Genomic DNA, 19,537 nt, shown 5'->3' on the forward strand with positions numbered 1-19,537 from the left:
TTATTATTTTATATATGATCATAACACATCTAAAATCATAACAAAATATTTTTGTTACATATCCAAAATTTTTTTAAATCTGTGTTTATATTTTTTTAACATAAATAATTTTTTAATATATTTAAAATAATAAAATAATATACAATATTTTTAATACACATCTAAATTTTGTTTAAATTCATATTTATATTTTTTTTAAAAATACATAAATTTTTAACACATTTAAAATTATAAAATTACATACTAAATAATTTTTTATCATATTCAAAACTCATTCAAAAATAATTGTATTTATTATTCTTGTTAAATAATTAATTAATTATTGATTGATGAATAAGTCTACTTTTAATATTTAATTTTATAAATTAAGCGTTAAAGTACTTTTTATAAGTCTGACGCACGGATTGAGACTCCGAGAAACTTGAAGCGGCTACCAGAACCCTGGAATTGAAGGTTTTTTTGGTGCTGCCGAGCTAAACTTTGGAGAAGGGTTCCGGACAAGAACACTACTCATTATTCTTGATGACACTTCCACCTATTCAAGCACAGCCACAACAACGTCAAACAAGCACAACGAAATCACTTTTCAAATTTTTTTACATCTTATGGGGGACAATTGAATTGCATCTCTTTATGCAGGAAAATTTGACGTCAATTAACCATACATTGGCATTCCCTTTTTTTCCTATTCGCTTTAGCGGACCTTACTACATCAAATAAACATATTACTCCCAATTATTTAATTTGGAGTCCTCAAATGTTTTCGGCTTTAACTTTCTTTCTTTTTTTTCTTTTTTTTTTTCTAACAATGAGACACCATTGCAAGGAACACGGTTTTTAAGTTACACAATTATTTCTTTCAAAATTAGTTGCTCAAATGATCCACTGTATTCAAAAATAACTTTTGGGAAAAAATTTTGACCGAGCCTAAAGAAACCAAACAACTTCTTCAACACTCATTATGCTTGGGCCAAAACCAAAACCTCTCTTAGCCCGCTACATAACTACGCTAACACCAAAGCTCAGCTAAAACACAATAGCCGGGCCAAAACCAAAACCTTTCATGTAAAATAATGATCCTCCTTTATGGGATACTCATATAACCGGTCCGCAACCACGCAAGACCAATGATTCCACCCACTCGACCAAGACCATTCACATTTTAAAATGTAGAAAAAATGACAAATAGATTCTTTAGACATTTAAATTTTCGAAAATTTAAAAATATATTTAAATTTTTTATTTTCTCTAAATCTAGATACATCGATGTCTTTGTTCACTTGAATATGTAAGATTCAACCGGACAAATCAAACATGGCTTCCATTATATTGGCCAAGTCTTTCAATGACATATTTTGGTCATCTTTCTCTTTCCCATTGTTTAGAAAAAGTGAGCTACCACAGGTTCAAATATAAAAAATTATCATTATTGTCCAAACAATTAGACATCCAATCCGTACTCACAACGACCCAATTACAAGAGCAGAACTCTACCAACTGAGTTATATCTCCTGAGTCAAGTAGAGCATGCATGAAGGAGTCAGTCTTCTATTCTTTTTCTTGGCATTCTTTTCCTTGGCATAGTTGGACTATTCTGGACTTGAACCAGAGACCTCGCCAGTAAAGTAAATTATCATTGTACTGTGCTCTCCAAATGTGCTTGTTCCTCCTTTTTTATTATGGCAAATTTTTGTGAAAAAATTCCGATAACTTCTATTATACTGATCTGACCAATATATGGATATACACGTGAAAAGATTTTTAAAATGAAACAAATTAGACTTAAGAATCGTGTCCAGATTTTGAAAAGATTAGATACTTAAATGTATTTTTAAATTTTCAAAAGTTTAAATATCCATGGATTAAAAAATCAACATCCTATTTGTATTTTTCTCTAAGATGTAACTTTTGAATGGTAAATATGCTTGGCATTTAAAGTGACTTCTATACCTTAAATTTTTCCAAAAATATATATGTACTACATGTCGTGCACATTTAATATAGGTAGTTTGGAGGCTATTTCTTAAATTTATAATGCACCGCATTCAATGCTTGAAGCTTGCATCTCCTTTGAAGACGGTGAGAAGGAAAAATATAGGTAGATAATAATATTGTTGAACAATATGAACAATAAGATTAAAAATGTAAATTAATCTTGGGGGACAAAATTAAAGTGTAGTGTATTTTAGTTTAATTGAACTAATTTTAAGGTTTGTTGTTTATGTTGTTTAAGAAAATCATTAATTATCTAGCATAATCCCTGTGAGAATGCTCAACAGAGAACAATGCACGCTATTGAGGTGAACGACAAGGCTGGTGAGACCAATTTAGACCTTCCAAACCCTTGTGCATGAATCTAATGGTCATTTGAAATTGAATAAATTATCAGTGTTCGGGAAAAAGACATTGCTAAACCTTTCTTGCATATTTCTTAGGATGGCATAGAATCGAAATTTCTTTTATCAAATTGAAGTTGATGACAAGAACTGCATTTTGGAAACATGCTAGGAGTAGAGCTATATTGACAAAATCAATGCATAAAATTTGCGGAAAAGCTCTGCATACAAGCCATTAGGGCTTGTATGCTTTACAAGTTTATTAAACAATAAAATCAAAATACGCGCTGTTCCACGTACGTTGATTACACACGCTATATAACATCCCGCGTATATCTAACTTCCAAATTTAAAATATTTGTTTCTTTCTTCGTTTTCGTTATTTTGAGATTTGGTTGTTCTTCTTCTCGCGCGTCTTCCCTCATTCTTCTCCATCGATCTTTTCCTCTCCTTTTCTCACTGGTATGTTCTTCGTTTACGTTACCTTTTTCTCTCTCTGCAACTCGAGCTTCGTTTTCTCTTTTGATTTGTTGTTTTCTGAAATCAAAGTTTGAACTCGTTTTGAAGATAATGGATCATTCAAGCTCAGATTGTCTGCTGAATCCAGGCGAAGTGGATTATGAATTTGAATCTAACGAAGTTCCTGAGGTTTGATTTACAGTAATTTGTATAGCATTGTGTAGTTTAAAAATTGCTGAACATTGATTAATTACCTGGAATTTATAGCAGACGCTCGGGTGTAGATCAATTCTTCTTTGGGTGTATTTTAGCTAGAAGTGTGGGTGTATATACACTTTACTGGTTTTTTGTTATTTTTAATTGAGTTGTTGTTGTTCAGGTGTATTATATCAGACATGATTGGGTGTGTTTTTAGTTTTTGACATGGTGTATTCTGCAGCCTGTGTATTGACAGTTTATGGCTTTAAAGGTCATTCTGTAGTTGAGTTGTTGGGGTTCGGGTGTATCATATTAGACATGATTGGGTGTATTTGAATCATATCTATGGGTGTATTCACAGTTCTGACACGGTGTATTGTGTAGCCTCTCTCGGTTGTTGATGACGAGCTTGTTCCGAAGGTCGGAATGACCTTTACCACCCTTGAAGATGCCGGAAAATTTTACAGGAACTACGCCAAGGCTGCAGGTTTCTCTACAAGAGTTCGGTGCACAAATAGGAAGGGAAACGAGATTAAGAATCAACTGATTACATGTAGCAGAGAGGGAAAATGGAAATCTAAAATATCTCCAACCGAGAAGACCAATCCGACAGCCAGTTTAAACTGTCCTGCAAGAATTTATATACACACATTGAAGGATGTCGGTGCTTGGATCATTTCAAAGGTTGTGCTGGATCATTCACACCCCTGCTGTCCAAGCAAAGCAGAGATGCTCAAACAGCACAGGGAACTAAGCATGTCCATTCGTCGTACGATAGAGAATAACGATGAGGCCGGTATCAGACCAAGCAAAACCTACCAATCATTTGTTGCGGCTGCCGGGGGTCACCGCGAGTTAAATTTTATCGAAAAGGACGTGAGGAATTACATTACCAGGGAAGTGCGGAATGTTTCCGAACAAGAAGATACAAAGGAATTCGGGAAATATTTCTTAAGAATGAAAGAGAAGAATTCGAATTTCTTTTTTGAGCTCGAACTCGAGGAGGATCAATCTATTAAGGTGGCTTTTTGGGCCGATGCAAGAAGCAGAGCCGCCTTTGAGTATTTCGGAGACGTCATTTCATTCGACACCACCTACAATACAAACAGGTAACAAACTGTCCCTGTTTATGATGCTAAATTAATTTATTTTTATGAATCCGCAGCAGAGGTGTATATTGGCTGTTTCATTGGGTGTATTCTAAGCATTTGTTGGGGTGTACCTAATGATTTTGCATTCTGGACCATGGTAATTTGTTTCAGGTATAATTTGGTCTGTGGTTCTTTTGTCGGGGTGAATCACCACGGTCAGTCAACACTTCTCGGATGCTCTTTGATGAAGAACGAAGAAATTGAATCATTCAAATGGTTATTTCAATGCTGGCTTCATTGCATGGGAGAAAACGCTCCGAAAGGGTTTCTCACCGATCAGTGCGCATCAATGAAAAGGGCTTTAGAGGCCTGTATGCCAACAACAGTTCACCGCTGGTGTATTTGGCACATCATGAAGAAGATTCCAAGCAAATTAAACGGGTACAAGGGACATGCCGATATCGAACAAGAAATGAGCCATGTTGTTTGGAACTCTCATAGCAAAGACTCATTCGATAGGAATTGGAACGATTTTCTGCTGAATTTTGGTCTTGCGGACAACAAGTAGCTTTCAGGTAATGTTTTTTTAAACTCTGCAGCAGAGGTGTAAATTGCACGATCTCTCGGGTGTATTTTACAGTCTGTGTTTAGGTGTATTATGCAGATCTGTACGAAGACCGTCACATATGGGTTCCTATCTATCTGGATCACCACTTCTGGGCAGGGATGAGAAGCACACAAAGGAGCGAGAGCATGCATTCATTATTTAACAAGTACATCACCCGGAACAGCTCGCTTATTCAGTTCGTCAAACAGTACGATAATTGCCTCGGAAGCAGGGAGCAAGCAGAGAGAGAATCAGATGCTGCAGATTTTCATACGATCATACCGTGTGCAACCAAATCCTCCATTGAAGCTCAGTTTCAAGATGCGTACACTCACGCAAAGTTTAGGGAAGTCCAAGCGCAATTCAGAGGAAAGGCGAATTGCATCACCAGATTAAAGAATTTCGCTCTAGGCTATTCAGTATACGAAGTCGGAGAACAACTTTCCAGCTCAATATTCAACAAGTTCGCGGTTACCTATGACTCAGTTGCAGCCGAGGTAAAATGCCAATGCTTATTATTCGAGTCGAGAGGGATACTGTGCCGTCACGCACTAAGCGTGTTAAGCTTCGAACAAGTTAGCCAAGTGTCCCCTAGATATATACTGGAACGATGGAGCAAGAAGGTAAAGAGGCGACACACACACATCAAGAGCAGCCACGACGAGCCACTAATGGAGCCAAGAAGCAAGAGGTTCGACCAATTGGTTTTTCGTTCGCAAAATATTTGCGAATTTGCCTCCGAATCGGAGGAGCTGACTGCAATTCTGCACCGTGCGTACAATAACGTCATGGCCGAGATGGAAGCATTAAAAGCCAAAAGGAAGGGGACATCTTCTTTATCCCATGAAGACGCCAACTTGGAATCGTTAACGAGCTTCAAAGCCTGCCAAGGATTCGAACAAGAGGACGTCCAAAAAACAGGCTAGGTTCAAAGCTGGAGAAACAGATTGCAAATGCCACAAAGAAGAAGAAGACTAAAGTTTTAAGCGAGGTAAAAGTAATGTTCTTTAAATTTGTGGCGATTGAGTTTATTTTTCTCGTTAATAGTTTAGCTAATGCGTGAGTGTTATATTCAGATAAACCTGTTTGATGCTGCATCAGCGGCGCATTCAAGTTGCAGCCAATATCAAGGACACGTTATAAATTATCAGTTCAGGGTACCAGCAGCAGGGGATAACTCTTTGGGTGTATAGTTATATAGAATATGGGTGTAAAAGCACTGTTCTTTTTGGGTGTATTTTTATAATTCATAATTAATATATAGACACATATATAGATACATATAGAACAAAAGCTGTAAAAATTCACAGGTTATGGGTGTATATTTCATTTGATGTTTTTCTTCATATTTTAGTACATGTAATTCATTCATTTTGAATACAGCACAGACAGTTGGGTGTATATTTTATTCAATCTTGGGTGTATTATTAGACTTGCGTTGGGTGTAACAGTTATATAGATACATATAGAACAAAAGCTGTAAAAATTCGCAGGTTATGGGCGTATATTTCATTTGATGTTTTTCTTCATATTTTAGTACATGTAATTCATACATTTTGAATACAGCACAGACAGTTGGGTGTATATTTTATTCAATCTCGGGTGTATTATTAGACTTGCGTTGGGTGTAACAGTTTATAATTTACGTTTATATATGCCTTGATTTTTTGATTCATATTTTACCACCTGTAATACAACTTTTAAATACATCACAGGCAGTTTACCAGCACAGATAGTTTAACTATCGGAAAAAATATACATGGAATAGAAGTTGTTGATAAATGACAAATATTTACATCATTTGTTCAATTTACAAAATACCCAGCAGTTGGATTACCCAGTTTCTATATCAGCAGAATTAATTTGACAAAACGGACTCAATAATACAGAGGATGGCTTCGACAGCCTTATAGCACTACTCTCTCTAATTGCCCGATCTCTCTGTTTATTCATCTCACTGAATAGTATCCGGGAAGCATACTCCACTCTATAGTGGTCCACCTCCTCCTACAATTAAAAAGTATGTTATGCTTAAACAGAAATATTAATTCAGTAAAGTAATACAGAGTTATATAGTTCTAAAGACAGTTACCTGTGGCCAATTATCCCATTCATACTTCCCCTTTTTAATGTTTTCCGGCTCAATTAACTCAAGCCACTTCATTACGTAGATAGCACAGTCATAGCTGAAAACGAAGAAAATAAATTACAAATCTCATTTAGGAAAGTTTAATGTTCAGAGTCACAAATTTATACCTTATTTTTTGGCCTGATATTTTAACATATGATGCTTTAATTTCCTTATCCTTCTCGCCTTTCTCCAGAGGTTTCCCGCCGGCATATGTTATCAATCTTGAAAATACATATCCCTTAAATACCAAAACAAATCAGTAATACATCCGAATGAATGGACAAGATACACCCAACTGAATATGGAATATACACCCAACACAACCTTCGAAATAGACCTATCTATTAAAGTAAAGGAGACAGAGGCAACTTACAGTGAATTTATTAATGTCCTTTCTCTCATCACTTGGAGCTTTTTTGTGTAGCGGGTCAAGTATTTGACATTTCCGCTTTGTTGTATTTATCAACCATAACCACCAATGTCCCGAGTGGCAAACAGGAGCAAAAATCTGAAGGATTGCCACATTTCAACAGTGTGTTATTTTATTTGGCATATAAGTAAATAAGCGTACTAACAAATTTAGCAAACGAAAACTTACATATGGATGCGAACTTAATTTTTTTCTATCTATGAAGTGAATGAAACTCGGGTAGGCTTCCACCCTGAATTCCTTTTTCATTTTCGGGGATATGAATTCCCCCCTTGGGTGATCCGAAAGTGCCATGCTCTGCAAGAATTGCGAAACAAGAAATGAAATACTGAAAATACACAACTTACACCCAATCTAACCTAAAAAATACACCCAAATCAATGCATAAAATACACCCAAAGTTCGTAGAAGTAACACTTACCACAATATCGGGGGGGAGACAGTATATTTGTTCCTGAAACCTCTTTTCATTTTTCTGGTTTAGGATGAGGCAGATGGCAGATACAATCTAGAAATATATGCTGAAATTAATTTTAAATTAATAAACATTGCAGTTGACTTTGGTGTAAAAACATTAATGTTAGTCTAAAATTACCTGAGATTCTATATCACTTTTTGCCTGGAGGGATGCAAGGTGCATTCTCATCAAAATGTATTCTCCTTGGCCAATCAGAGTGCATATCTCCTCATACTCGTCAGTATCGCCATTTGCGTCTTCCTTCAGTCTCGTCCCCCAGATGTAGCACTTTTGTTTCATATCATCCGGAATTTGATTTATTCCCCCAGGAGTTTCAAACTTTGCAGAACTTTCTCCCCCAGTCTCCCTTTGAATTTGTGGACTTTCGTCTTTTCCCTTTGCCGCACTGCTTGCTAATTTTTGGACCAAACTGTCTAATTGTTCTAGCATAGTTGCAGTTTCTGGAGATTTTTCCCTTTCTGTCTCCTGCGTTGACGCCCCCTCCTGGCTTGAATCTGTCAATCCAAGGCTGAATGATGGCATCCCTGGATCTGTTTTAGGAACATAGGTTGCTGTCCGTGCCATCATCAACAGGGCAGCAGCGTCTTCTGCGGCTGGATGACTGCGTCATTATGTATAAGAATAAGAGTAAGAATAAGAATATACGGATGATAAGCAAAGATTGATTTTAGTCTGATGAACTTACATTTTAGTTGGAGCTGGGGGAAGCTTGGGTGTGGTTTCTTGAAGTTGTTTGGGGGTTTCAGAAGTGCTGCACAGTTACACAAAATTAATCATGGCGTAAAAAAAATTGATCAGGAACAATATACATCCAAACTGTTAGCAAATATACACCCAAACCCTAAATAAATATACACCCAATACTATTTTCTTACGTTTCTCTAGTCCCTTCAATCTGTAGCATAGGGGTTGGTTCGAAATATGTGTCAGTGGTTGTTTGTTGGGATGCCGGCACAAAAACCTGGATCGGGACTCTAAACAAGAATAAAAATGAAAGGTTAACAACGTATTTGAAAATAATAAGGTTATAAGGTTGAAAATAATAAGGTTGAAATATTCTTGGAAAACTCACATTGCAAGCGCTTCCGACGGTGTTTGTTCCCTAACAACCATCATATTCGAATCAGTCGGAGTCAACCTAAAATACACCCAAAGAAGATCAAAAAATACACCCGAACAATTCAAAAAGAAGACGGGCTTTGTTTTTTGAGAACTTACATACTTGCAGTTTTTTCTTTTTTTTGCTATCTTTTTTTTCTTGAATAAAATAATAAAGGGCTTTTTTTTCTAAAAAAATATATACAGAATTAGAAGTAGAAGGTATTAGAAGAACAAAAGTAACGGTTATTTGAAAGATAAATTACATGCTCTGTGACGACTGGTTTACACTACTCTGTTCTGTGCGTCCTTGAGAGGAAGGATCATCACTTCCCAAGTTCACAGCCGGTAGTCTAAACAGATTTCATGTTATTCAAACGAAATATACATCCAACTTAGTAAACAACATACACCCAACTTGATCCACAAAATACACCCAAATTTTTTCACAGAATACATCCAAATCATGATAACAAGATTTTATTAAATAATAAAGCTTCTTACGTTTCAGAGGACACATAGCGACCTTCTGTCAATCGCAGGTCAGCTTGGTTCTCCCTGCGAAACAAGATACAATTATTAGCAAACAAAAGACACCAAAATCTCAAATACACAGTCCAGCAAGACATACCCCTCTGCAGCAGATTTATCAACGTTTTCCCTTAGCCATTCATCGAGTTCGTCACTTGATATTTCATATCTCTCACTACATTCATAAAATAAGACGTTAACAAAAATAATTACGATGATAGACCGTAGTATAGCTTACGAGGTACTGTACCCGTCAAAGTATTGATCTTCTTCAGGAGGTGAATCCTCCACAACAACTTTTTTCTTTTTTTTGTTGTGTTTTGGGTGAAAAAAAAAACAGTACCAATCAGAAATAAAAAATTAATTTTATCACAGAATTTTATCCAAAGAATTGCTTACTTTTTTGGAGTTGTTTTTGTTTTTTTCTTTTTCTTCTCCTTCTCCGCAGGTGATGATTCTTCGCTCCTATAAGTTAATAATAGACACTTCAGTTAATACACGAAATCTTTATAATGAAGCCAAAAGAAAGGAGTATTAATTTCAGGACATTACTCATCACTTGGTTCAGATTCAGATTCTGAATCAGAACCTGACTCCTCTTGCCTCTGCTTTCTTTTTCTTGAGTCCATTCTGGAAGGCAAACAATTGTCATTTAGAACATACTAAAAATACACCCAAACGAATTCACGAGATACACCCAACTAAATATACAATATACACCCAACGCAGCAAACAAAACACACCCTGCTTAATAAGCTACATACACCCAACGTGGACAAACAAAATACACCCAAACCGAAAAAGAAATTACACCCAAGTATGGTACTTACTTTTTCTCCTTTTTGCCGGGGTGTTTTCTTCCCGAATCCTCTGAGTCTTCTTGAGCCTCAGACTCAGAGGTAGAAGTGTCACTGTCAGTAGTTTCTGTCTGCGAAGACGATGTTGGGCTCGCCTTCCTTTTTTTGTTTTTTTTTATTTCTTGTTTTTTTTCTTTTTTTCTTTTTTTTCATTTTTTCTCTTGTCTCTGCCATCTTCACAATCCCCTGAAACATGAGATATTTTAGTTAGCAGCATTCGGGTAAATAAAATACACCCAACTTATTATGTTTACTTACCAAAATTTCCTCTCTTTCTGCAGTCATTCTTTCCACCAACTGCTCCTTAGTCCAGTTGGCAATCCAGGGCTTTGGTAGTCTTTCAGTCCTGTTCTTGCCTTTGTTTTTTGAAAGATGAAAGTAGATTATCATCAGGGCGAAGAGGCAGCCATTAATTGCCTTCTTCTTCTTCTCCTTGTAGTCTGTGATGCCCTTGATCATGAAGGTCAAAACATGCCCCTCCCCCCAGTTTCTCTCCGATATGCCGTCCATCTTAAAAATTGGGGCCAGGTGCACGGGCGATATTTTGTTTATCGTCGTTGGCAAAAGGAACGCCATCTGTATGTAGAGGATGAATATCCTCTTGAACATCAGGCGTTCCTCTTCGTTGCCAACGCCGATTTCCATCATTTCATCGGTAAGACTTTTGAGGGTCTTACCCTGGAATCTTCTATAAATTATTTTGTCATCATCAAAAAGTTTCTTATACTCAACTTTCTCAGGAAATAGATCTCCTATAAAAAGGAAGACAACAAAGCATCCAAGTCAGTTCAAATACACCCAAGCATCAACTTAATATACACCCAAGCAACAACTTAATATACACCTATAATTTTGGGCTAATTACCTGTTGCATTGATGCCAAGCGCATCACCTATTTTTTTTGGGGTTATTTGAAAAGAACCATATCCTCTCTTCAGTCTGTTCTCCCCAAGTTTGAAGTTGTTTGCCAGCTCCCTTAAGAGTTGGTGATCCACCCTTAGTGGTGGGATGTGCATCAACCCACCGAATCCAAGATCCCTCACAATGGCCTTCTTCTCCTCAGTCATGTTTCTGAACTTATCATTCAGGAGATGTGTGGCACATTTAAGGTCTTTTGTTTGGTTTCTTGCTGCCATTTTCTCTGAAACTAAAAATACACCCAAAGATATCAGTAATATACACCCATATATATATGACTCAGATACACCCATTAATAACAATAAGATACACCCATTGATAACAGTAAGATACACCCATATATATGAGTTAGATACACCCAAAGATATCAACAAGATACACCGATTGATTACAGTGAGATACACTCATAGATATTATTCAGATACATCCATATAGATATCAGTCAGATATCACTCAACCATGCTTCAATATCAAGCCACATTACAAGGTTAAGCAGTTTACACCCCCGAATCTACGGAATAAACCCCCAAAAATCAACAAAAATAGCAGGAGAACTTAGAACAACAACGTAGAACGACGTAGAACTTAGAAGAACGACGTAGAACTTAGAACAGTGTAACAAAGAAGCAAGAATAATAGTAATCCCTAGAAGAACGACGTAGAAGAAAAGTAAAATATACAGGAATCTTAATGGACTTACGTTGAGTATTGTTGCTTTGTTTTTTCTTCAGATTCTTCACGGAGAGTTTGATGGTGTTTTGATGGAGTTTTCGAACAACGATTTCTATATTTTGAAATTTGATTTTCGCTCGAAAATGGGAGGGTTTCCTTGTTTTCAAAGCGCCTTGAGAAATGGAAGAAGTGGAAGAAGTGGAAGAGTCTGCCATACGTAACCGTTCGAGTGATGAGCGCGTGATTTTGACGCGCCATGTTATCTATCTTCATGCGCGTGAGTTCTCTTTGAGTTGAGCCAACTTGTATGCTTGTAGACTTGTATGTGTAGCAGGCCCGTAAAATTGTTACACGCTACAAATTATTAATCGAGCTCAAGCTAAATTAAGGGTGCTTTATTGACTCAAAATACCAATACTTCAGACAAAAATTAAAATAAGAAACTCCTACAAAATAGATTTATGGTCTTAAAAACAAGTGTCATAAAAATACTCTTTTCAAGAGTCCTACAATTGAAATTTTGGTAAAGTAGATATTTTTCTTTGAAATTTGTTAAAAAATTTAAAAATACCTTTAAATTTTATTGTTTCAATTTAGTCCCATAAGTTTTCAAATTGTATCAAACATATATCTAATGGCTAATTTTTCAAAATTAAGACTAATTCAGCAATAATTTTACAAAAATAACCTTTCACACAAACAAACTGAACATAATTATCATACATTATTATTGGATTAGTCCTAAATTTTTCGAATATTTAGCTGTCAGAAGTATATTTAATGAAAATAAAAAATTTCAAAAAAATCAAAACAAAATAAACGTAAGAATATTTTTAAAACTTTTAACAAACATCAAAGACAAAATATATTTTATCTTAAAAATTTTAGAAATTTAAAATATGTTAAATGTAAATCTTTTAAATTTTTGACACATTAAATAATTAAATACATTGAAAAAACTAAAACTTTCTACTTTCCACTCTCCTAATAATAATTTAAGTTTTCTTTTCTAACTGGATTAAAATAAGCAAATATTTAGAAAGAAATGAAATTAGAAATATAGATATCTGCTATTTCGAACTAGGGGTAGCAACTCCAAACAAGAACTAGATCCAGGTTTAGGTCAACTTTATGATAGTCTAATCCATCATCAACCCCCTTGAATTCTGCATTTGGGGTTAAAACGATTTCAATCCCGAAACTTTAATGTTAACAATTTTTCCGAGTGGGATGGATAAGCAATTGTATAAATTTTTCCGAGTACCATAATCGCAAACCAGAAAACATTAAAATTAAAACAAGTTGCTAATGATCAATCCCGGTACTGTCCTTACAATTTACTAGACACTCTTTAGACTTCTTATTGCTCCATTTATATATAAATAATAATAATGATAACAAAGAATGGAATAGGATAGTAGTGTACAAAATCTTCACTTCCTGTCCGGCATTGGCATTATTTCTGTCCAACGGAATCCTTAGGGGGACTCTACAAAGGGACTGGTTGGTTTCTGAAAGCACTCAAACAAGATTGATTGTGAAGGACACGTAGGGGTGGGCATCCTCACCCGCTAGGGCCGCCATCCCTACATCATCCTCAGACTTCCAGTATGAACTGCAATCAAAATATTCAAGGTTGTAGATGAGAAATTATGGCATTAACAAGAGAAAGTAATAGATTGAGAGACAGAATTCAGTATCATCTTCAGCTATTGACACCTCAAGATAATAAAACATAAGACTTCCATGAACTTTGCATGCTTATATCTATAAAGAGAAGCTAATTGCACCTTACGCCTAAGTTTTAGTTCATGTGCAGTTCAGCCGCAACCCTTAAAATATGCAAGTTGACTCCCTAAACTACCCCCAAATGTGCATTTTATCCAAAATGCATTAATTATACCCCTTGAACTTTGGTTATGTGCAAATTGTCCACCTGAATTTTGATAAATGTGTTTTTTTTTTTTTTTTTTTGTTAACAATTGATGGGAAAATGAGTCAAAGGGTCAATCTGCACATTTATGAGTGTTTACGGGGGTTTAGGATTAAGGAAGACTGATTTTAAACCAAATACAATAATATAGAAATTATAAGCCACTTGCCTGTTTGTGCTATCACTCAAACCTTCAAGGATAGAACGTACTTTCTTTTCAGCTTTTACAGATGGAGCTAAAACACATGCCTGGAATCGAACATAATATTTCTCAATGATAAACAGAAACTGAAAAATTGGAGCACTGAGCTTTGGTTTTGGAAGAACATAGTTACCAAGAAAGATGGTGGTAGACCATATCTCAGAATGCTCTCAGCAAATAAACGTACAGCACAGAAATGCATCCACGAGCTGAAAACCTTCCGAAAATAAAAAGTGAAAGTCGTTGGTGACAAACCACAGCATGTTTAGAATAATACAGCAAGCAAAAGTTATATCAGAAAGCGACTCCATTATAAATGTATGGTCAATCACTAAATATTTTAAATAGAGAAACTATGGACTGATGGACCAATCCATAATGTTGTTGGGGGGCTAGAATAAAGATAGACAGTCATCAAGATATTAAGCATGAAGATAGTCATTTAACCGACCATACTTGCCTACCACCTGTAAATTCATTTATGTAGTACTCAGAGCTGCTCCTGAAAATTAGCGTCAGTGAAAAGTAAAAGAAATTACCTCTCCATAGCTGGTATAGCACCACTGCAACAAAGAACCTCTCAAACTTTCCTGTTCCCGCATCAATTTATCTAACTCCTGCTTTCGCCCCTCGTGTGTTTCTGGACTGTATTCAAAATCACGAATCTGAACAAGACAGCAGAAAATTACATTAAACACCTCGAAAAACAATGAATTGAACTAGAACAATGCATATTAGGTGCCTCATGCATTCCTCTATCCACATCTTAATAGATTTTCCAGGATCAAATCTTAAATGAGAAAATGAATTTCACCAGACTAACAGATTGTATGCAGTTTTTTTTCTCCTTTTTCTTTTAATGTTTAAACAGGAAAAAAATAAATACTTACTTGAAACCCTTTTTCACGTGCACTAGTTCTGAAGTTGTCCGCAACACGATTGAAGAGTGTTACAGTGTAAAGAGCATATTCATTATCCTCATACAACTTCTTGGAAGATCTGGGGACCTACAATTAATCTAATCAGAATAAGGAATAAAGCCGGGAAAAACAAACATGTTCTCAAATATTAGACAGCTTAATGTTACTGGACTATATACATGATATACAGAGATTCAGTTACGACCAGTTTATGTAACCTCAAAGAAGGTAGCAACTGAGATTCATATTTAGCAGCACATATGGTTTATCTTACCACATAGTTTGTCAGTGTTTCGTAGCTTGCGAGCCAATCCTTTTGTGAATACTTGGAAACAATGGCAAGGAGAGTAGTTAAATGTTCTGAAGTTATAATATCCTCAGGTTTTACCAAGTTGGAAAGGTCACGGACAGCTAAGCTGGAATGGCAAAGTAGGTCAGCTAGGGAACGGTATAAATAATTTGAAAATTAATGTTGCAAAACAACATCCAGACCTTCCAGTTTGCTTTCGGTTGATAGCATTAAGCTGACTGCGGATATTGTTGTACTCAGAAACACGAACCTGAAATGAATGATAGTTTTAAGGTCCAAGCTGAATATTGAAAATCCAGTCTACTAAATGCAAAATAAGTAGAGATGTTTCTTTGCTATACTCCTCAAAAAAGGGGAGATAATCACAATTAAAAGCTCAAGAAAAACAATTTCAAGTTCCAAGACCTTTCTCAAATGCCTGGTCAAATATTCCTTTTGCATACATAAAACATTTCATTTGCAGAAACAAAGAGAGGGCCTTTTGAGCTGTTAGTGAAGAAAGGAGACACAAAATCGAGAGAGCAGCAGGGAAGAACCCTGAGAAAAAAAGAATTAAGATATTCATGGTTTCATAAAACAACAAATACTACAACTCAGATAAGCAATTATGCTTTCCCAATGGAAACCAACTGTCAACCGACATGTATCTTATCAAGTATTGAGAAATTTCAAGAGCATAAAGATCTTAGAAATAGACGTATATACACTATAGAAGAACTCATGGAACCCAATAATTCCATGTTTCATCTTTTAATTAGCATCATAAAGGAAATGGTGAATTGGTGATATCAAATCATTAATCATGCAAATGTCATGACATACAAGAAAAATAACATGTTTCAATGCTAGAATGGATTACATCTTCAACATTGCAACAGCAGAAAAATGACCTGGTTTAGGGCACTTATCATTCAACTACCTTACTATAGTCAACCTCACACAAGCACTAAAAGTTGTAAGATTTGACCTTGTTTAGTACAAATATGTTTAGATTTTATTCCAAGCAGTAAGAGAACACTTTGACAGTGGAATAGCATAAACTTTTTCTGGATCAGATGTTAACTTGTGAGTTTAAATCAATTTAGATGAGCCTTAAGAAGCTAGATCTACAGGATCAAATTGTAGCATACTTTTACTGTATTTATCTCAACGGGACATTACAACAACTAAATGAAAAATGAAAAAACAGAGTCCATTGATTCAATATTATGTACCCTTCTCATCAATATAAAAGTTAAGCACACAGCACCTTCTTTCCCCAAAACAAGACCAAGGCTGCACAAAACTGATTATCAACTTCTTTCTTACATCAGTTACAAGCTTGGAAAAAACATTATAGTAGCAATCATGGAAAATAACTAACAAAAAAAAAAATCATAAGAAAACAAGGACTAAGCATTCTGCCACAGCAGTTAGGCTAGTAAGGTAAGCAGGACAGTTCCTTAAGTTACTATCTCACTATAAGGCAATGTTCAGTATTATGGATACCATGAATGATAAAAGATAATTCATCATATGCTACTGCTCCCTATATCTTAAACCCAACAATCACTACAGAAGAGCAAGAAAATAGGAAAACCTTGAGATCATCCTCTATCTTTGCTACTTGACCATGAATTCCATCAACGATCTCTTTCAATGGCGACATAGTGGGGTACTTTGCTTCATCCCAAACAAATCTGAATTCATCAAAACACTAACTTTCAACACAGATGCAAATCAAACAAGATCACACAGAGGTCACAAATTTCCAACTACGGAATTCAAATGAAACCTGGTTAAATAGGAATCAACAGGGACACCATCGACAGTGAGACCGCTGCTCTCGACGCCGGAGATCCTCTCAAGTTCCTCAATCTGGCGCCGGATCTTGTGCGACACTCCTTCCATGAAAGTGTTGGACTGCATCAAACATTTCGCATTTTTCAACAGCGAAACAAGACAAAACAGAAACTCGGAGAATCGTGAATTTGCGGATCCACGATCAACGGAACAAGCTAATCGAATCGGAAGAAGGGGGAATTGAGTAGATTCACCTTGGCGAGATCATCGCTGAGAGAGAGGAGAGAGTCTAGGGTTCCGACGCGGAGATTAGGGATGTTGAACTGCGAAGTATCGAGAAGAAAATGAAGGGTTAAATCGGAAAAAGAAGAAAATGAAAGAAGTAAGAAGATTAATTATATATACCCTGTAGAGAGGGGTGTCGAAAGAGTGCTTGGAGATTTGATCCTGGAGCTGGTTCCAGAGAGTGGAAGCGGAGTTGTGAACGGGAAGTGACACCACCCAGTACCTGTTCGCCATTATTGATCGCTGTGTGACTCTCTGCTGTGCTCTGATGGGTTCTTCTTTAACTGTGAGGTTCCTTCGTTGTTTTTACGATGCTCAACACAATTCAGTAATTCATAACTTGAGAGAAGACCTTTTTGCCTGGGGCAACGTTAAAATGTGGCTATGGTTCGGTACTATGTGTCTATATCTATTATCAGTTATCAATTATCAATCATTACCCCTAGGAAGAAAAATAATACTAATGGTGAGGAATGTGAACAATGAATTAAAATTTGAAAGTAAAATTAAAATTGAAAATCAGATTATTAATTAATTATTTAATTTTAAATTTTAAAATTTAAAAAATTAAGATTAGTATTTAAATTTATTTATCTATTATTTAATTATTAATGAAGGTAAAAGTGACTGATTGAGAAAGAAAAAAATATTAAAATAAAATGTTTTAATAAATTAAAATTTAAAATAATTATTTTGTTAGAATAAATAAGTAAATTATTTAATTTAAGTAATTTACAAAATATTTTTTAATTTTTATATGTATTGATTATTGAACTAAATTTGTAATTTATTATTCACATTATTTAAATTTTTTATTATCTTTTTAGCGAAATTTTTTTATTTTTTATTATTTATCCTACTGTCACGGCCTTGGACATACTCCAACGCTACCGTGCCGGCACTCGGACTTACTCAATCTCTTGAGCTAAGACCAAATCAGCCTAACCCTCAATACTTAGCAAGAAAGCTAAGAACACAAGAGAACACAAGAGAAAGGAAGCTTTGGTGGAAAGAACACTTTATTGCTCAAGTGTTTGTTACAAATGATTCACACACCCCCAAACTCTAACTCTCACCCCTATTTATAGCCATCCACCTCCTCGATGGATGGTTAGGATTAAATCTAATCAACGGTCCAGATTAATCATCCAGAACCTTCTTTACAAATATCTATCATACCACAACTCTCTAAATGTTTCTAGATTATTCCATACCACTCTTTATACTTCTATATACATCTATACTCTTCTAGAATACTCTATGACCTTCCAGAGTCTTCTAGAACCTTCTAGAATATTCCGGAACCTTCTAGGACATTCTAGAACGTTCCGGAACCATCTAGAGTATTCTCAAACACTCCAGAAAACTATATAAACACTGTTAAATCTAACCTTCTAAAAATTTACCGTGACATTCTCCCCCACCTAATGCGCAGACGTCCTCGTTGCGTTCTGTTCATGATAGCGCTCTAGGTGTTCTTGGAATTGCCACAGATCTTCACGAGCTTCCCAATTAGCTTCAGTTATCGGAAGTCCTTTCCACTTGATCAAGTATTGGATACTTGGTGGTACTCCTCTTCGTCGCACGACGCGATTAGCTAAGATCTCTTCGATTTCTTTATCAAAAGATCTAATCACCACAGGCGGAGCACGACTCGAATCACCTCTACTCGGTTCATCTTGGTCTTCGTGATATGGTTTAAGCATACTCACATGGAAGACCGGGTGAATCTTCATAGAGGGAGGAAGTTGTACTTTGTAAGCAACCTCCCCAACACGTCTAATGATCTCAAATGGCCCTTCGTATTTGCGGATTAAGCCCTTATGAACCTTGCGAAAGGCTTTGAATTGTTGTGGAAGAAGTTTGATCATTACCTTGTCTCCCACTTGATAGCTTGCATGCCTCCTTTGGGCACGAAAGCCTTCTTCTTTTCTTCGTAATCTTTCTTTGAAGAGTATTTTCCTTCCTTCTTGGTTGAGAAACTCTTCCCCTTGTCTCCCCCACCTTTAGCAAAACTAGGCTTGGAGGAAGACTTGGGTTTAGAGTCTCCCCTATGATACTCAGTGAGTGATTCGGCCACCACGATGGCCTCATCGACATCCTTAACATTCCTTCTTTGTAGTTCTTGCTTTGCCCAAGGTTGGAGTCCATCAATGAAGAAGAACAATGCATCCTCTGATGCTAAGTTGGGGATTTGAAGCGTGAGAGTAGTAAACTCCTTTACATAGTCGCTAATCGTACTCTTGTGCTTCAACTCCCTCAACTTCTTCCTTGCTTCATAAACCACATTCTCAGGGAA

General features: G+C 36.0%; 4 protein-coding genes across 4 annotated transcripts; all 4 read right to left on the reverse strand.

Annotated features, from left to right (window-relative positions):
- Positions 1-6,447: 6,447 nt before the first annotated feature.
- LOC140173726 (uncharacterized) lies at positions 6,448-7,546 on the reverse strand. Its single transcript, XM_072198273.1, has 5 exons — positions 7,484-7,546; positions 7,196-7,330; positions 6,948-7,060; positions 6,784-6,877; positions 6,448-6,698 (listed from the first exon to the last, which is right to left on the reverse strand). The coding sequence occupies exons 1-5, from the start codon at positions 7,544-7,546 to the stop codon at positions 6,525-6,527; spliced, it is 579 nt and encodes a 192-aa protein (XP_072054374.1). The 3' UTR covers positions 6,448-6,524.
- On the reverse strand, positions 7,429-9,534 carry LOC140173497 (uncharacterized). Its single transcript, XM_072197377.1, has 7 exons — positions 9,333-9,534; positions 8,803-8,868; positions 8,606-8,704; positions 8,416-8,481; positions 7,848-8,331; positions 7,674-7,773; positions 7,429-7,549 (listed from the first exon to the last, which is right to left on the reverse strand). Exons 1-6 carry the CDS (start codon positions 9,455-9,457, stop codon positions 7,720-7,722), a joined length of 894 nt encoding a protein of 297 aa, XP_072053478.1. The 5' UTR covers positions 9,458-9,534; the 3' UTR covers positions 7,429-7,549; positions 7,674-7,719.
- Positions 9,535-10,189: 655 nt separating this feature from the next.
- On the reverse strand, positions 10,190-12,154 carry LOC140173498 (uncharacterized). The gene is made up of 4 exons (XM_072197379.1): positions 11,835-12,154; positions 11,082-11,363; positions 10,475-10,968; positions 10,190-10,402 (listed from the first exon to the last, which is right to left on the reverse strand). Exons 1-4 carry the CDS (start codon positions 12,019-12,021, stop codon positions 10,274-10,276), a joined length of 1,092 nt encoding a protein of 363 aa, XP_072053480.1. The 5' UTR covers positions 12,022-12,154; the 3' UTR covers positions 10,190-10,273.
- Positions 12,155-13,032: 878 nt separating this feature from the next.
- LOC112697126 (V-type proton ATPase subunit C) lies at positions 13,033-17,680 on the reverse strand. The gene is made up of 11 exons (XM_025750159.2): positions 17,359-17,680; positions 17,208-17,276; positions 16,946-17,073; positions 16,751-16,850; positions 15,354-15,421; positions 15,136-15,277; positions 14,832-14,948; positions 14,481-14,606; positions 14,075-14,158; positions 13,909-13,988; positions 13,033-13,421 (listed from the first exon to the last, which is right to left on the reverse strand). Exons 1-11 carry the CDS (start codon positions 17,470-17,472, stop codon positions 13,328-13,330), a joined length of 1,122 nt encoding a protein of 373 aa, XP_025605944.1. The 5' UTR covers positions 17,473-17,680; the 3' UTR covers positions 13,033-13,327.
- Between the last annotated feature and the right edge of the window lie 1,857 nt (positions 17,681-19,537).

Source organism: Arachis hypogaea, chromosome 6 (genome assembly GCF_003086295.3).
Source record: "Arachis hypogaea cultivar Tifrunner chromosome 6, arahy.Tifrunner.gnm2.J5K5, whole genome shotgun sequence".
Taxonomy (NCBI): Eukaryota; Viridiplantae; Streptophyta; class Magnoliopsida; order Fabales; family Fabaceae; genus Arachis; species Arachis hypogaea.

Bases quoted from the DNA above. Each gene is read 5' to 3' on its own strand.
- LOC140173498 (XM_072197379.1), bottom strand. From the start codon at position 12,021: ATGGCAGACTCTTCCACTTCTTCCACTTCTTCCATTTCTCAAGGCGCT. The intron at 11,364-11,834 runs GTAAGTCCATTA...GTGTATTTTTAG, and splicing joins ACAAAGCAACAATACTCAAC to TTTCAGAGAAAATGGCAGCA. The intron at 10,969-11,081 runs GTAATTAGCCCA...TCCTTTTTATAG, and splicing joins GCTTGGCATCAATGCAACAG to GAGATCTATTTCCTGAGAAA.
- LOC112697126 (XM_025750159.2), bottom strand. From the start codon at position 17,472: ATGGCGAACAGGTACTGGGTGGTGTCACTTCCCGTTCACAACTCCGCT. The intron at 17,277-17,358 runs GTATATATAATT...GATACTTCGCAG, and splicing joins TCGACACCCCTCTCTACAGG to TTCAACATCCCTAATCTCCG. The intron at 15,422-16,750 runs GTTTTCCTATTT...CATTCATTTCAG, and splicing joins AGATAGAGGATGATCTCAAG to GTTCGTGTTTCTGAGTACAA.
- LOC140173726 (XM_072198273.1), bottom strand. From the start codon at position 7,546: ATGGCACTTTCGGATCACCCAAGGGGGGAATTCATATCCCCGAAAATG. The intron at 7,061-7,195 runs GTAAGTTGCCTC...TTGGTATTTAAG, and splicing joins AGGACATTAATAAATTCACT to GGATATGTATTTTCAAGATT. The intron at 6,699-6,783 runs GTAACTGTCTTT...TTTTAATTGTAG, and splicing joins AATGGGATAATTGGCCACAG to GAGGAGGTGGACCACTATAG.
- LOC140173497 (XM_072197377.1), bottom strand. From the start codon at position 9,457: ATGTCTTGCTGGACTGTGTATTTGAGATTTTGGTGTCTTTTGTTTGCT. The intron at 8,482-8,605 runs GTAAGAAAATAG...GTAACTGTGCAG, and splicing joins ATTGAAGGGACTAGAGAAAC to CACTTCTGAAACCCCCAAAC. The intron at 7,774-7,847 runs GTAATTTTAGAC...AATTAATTTCAG, and splicing joins AAAGTGATATAGAATCTCAG to CATATATTTCTAGATTGTAT.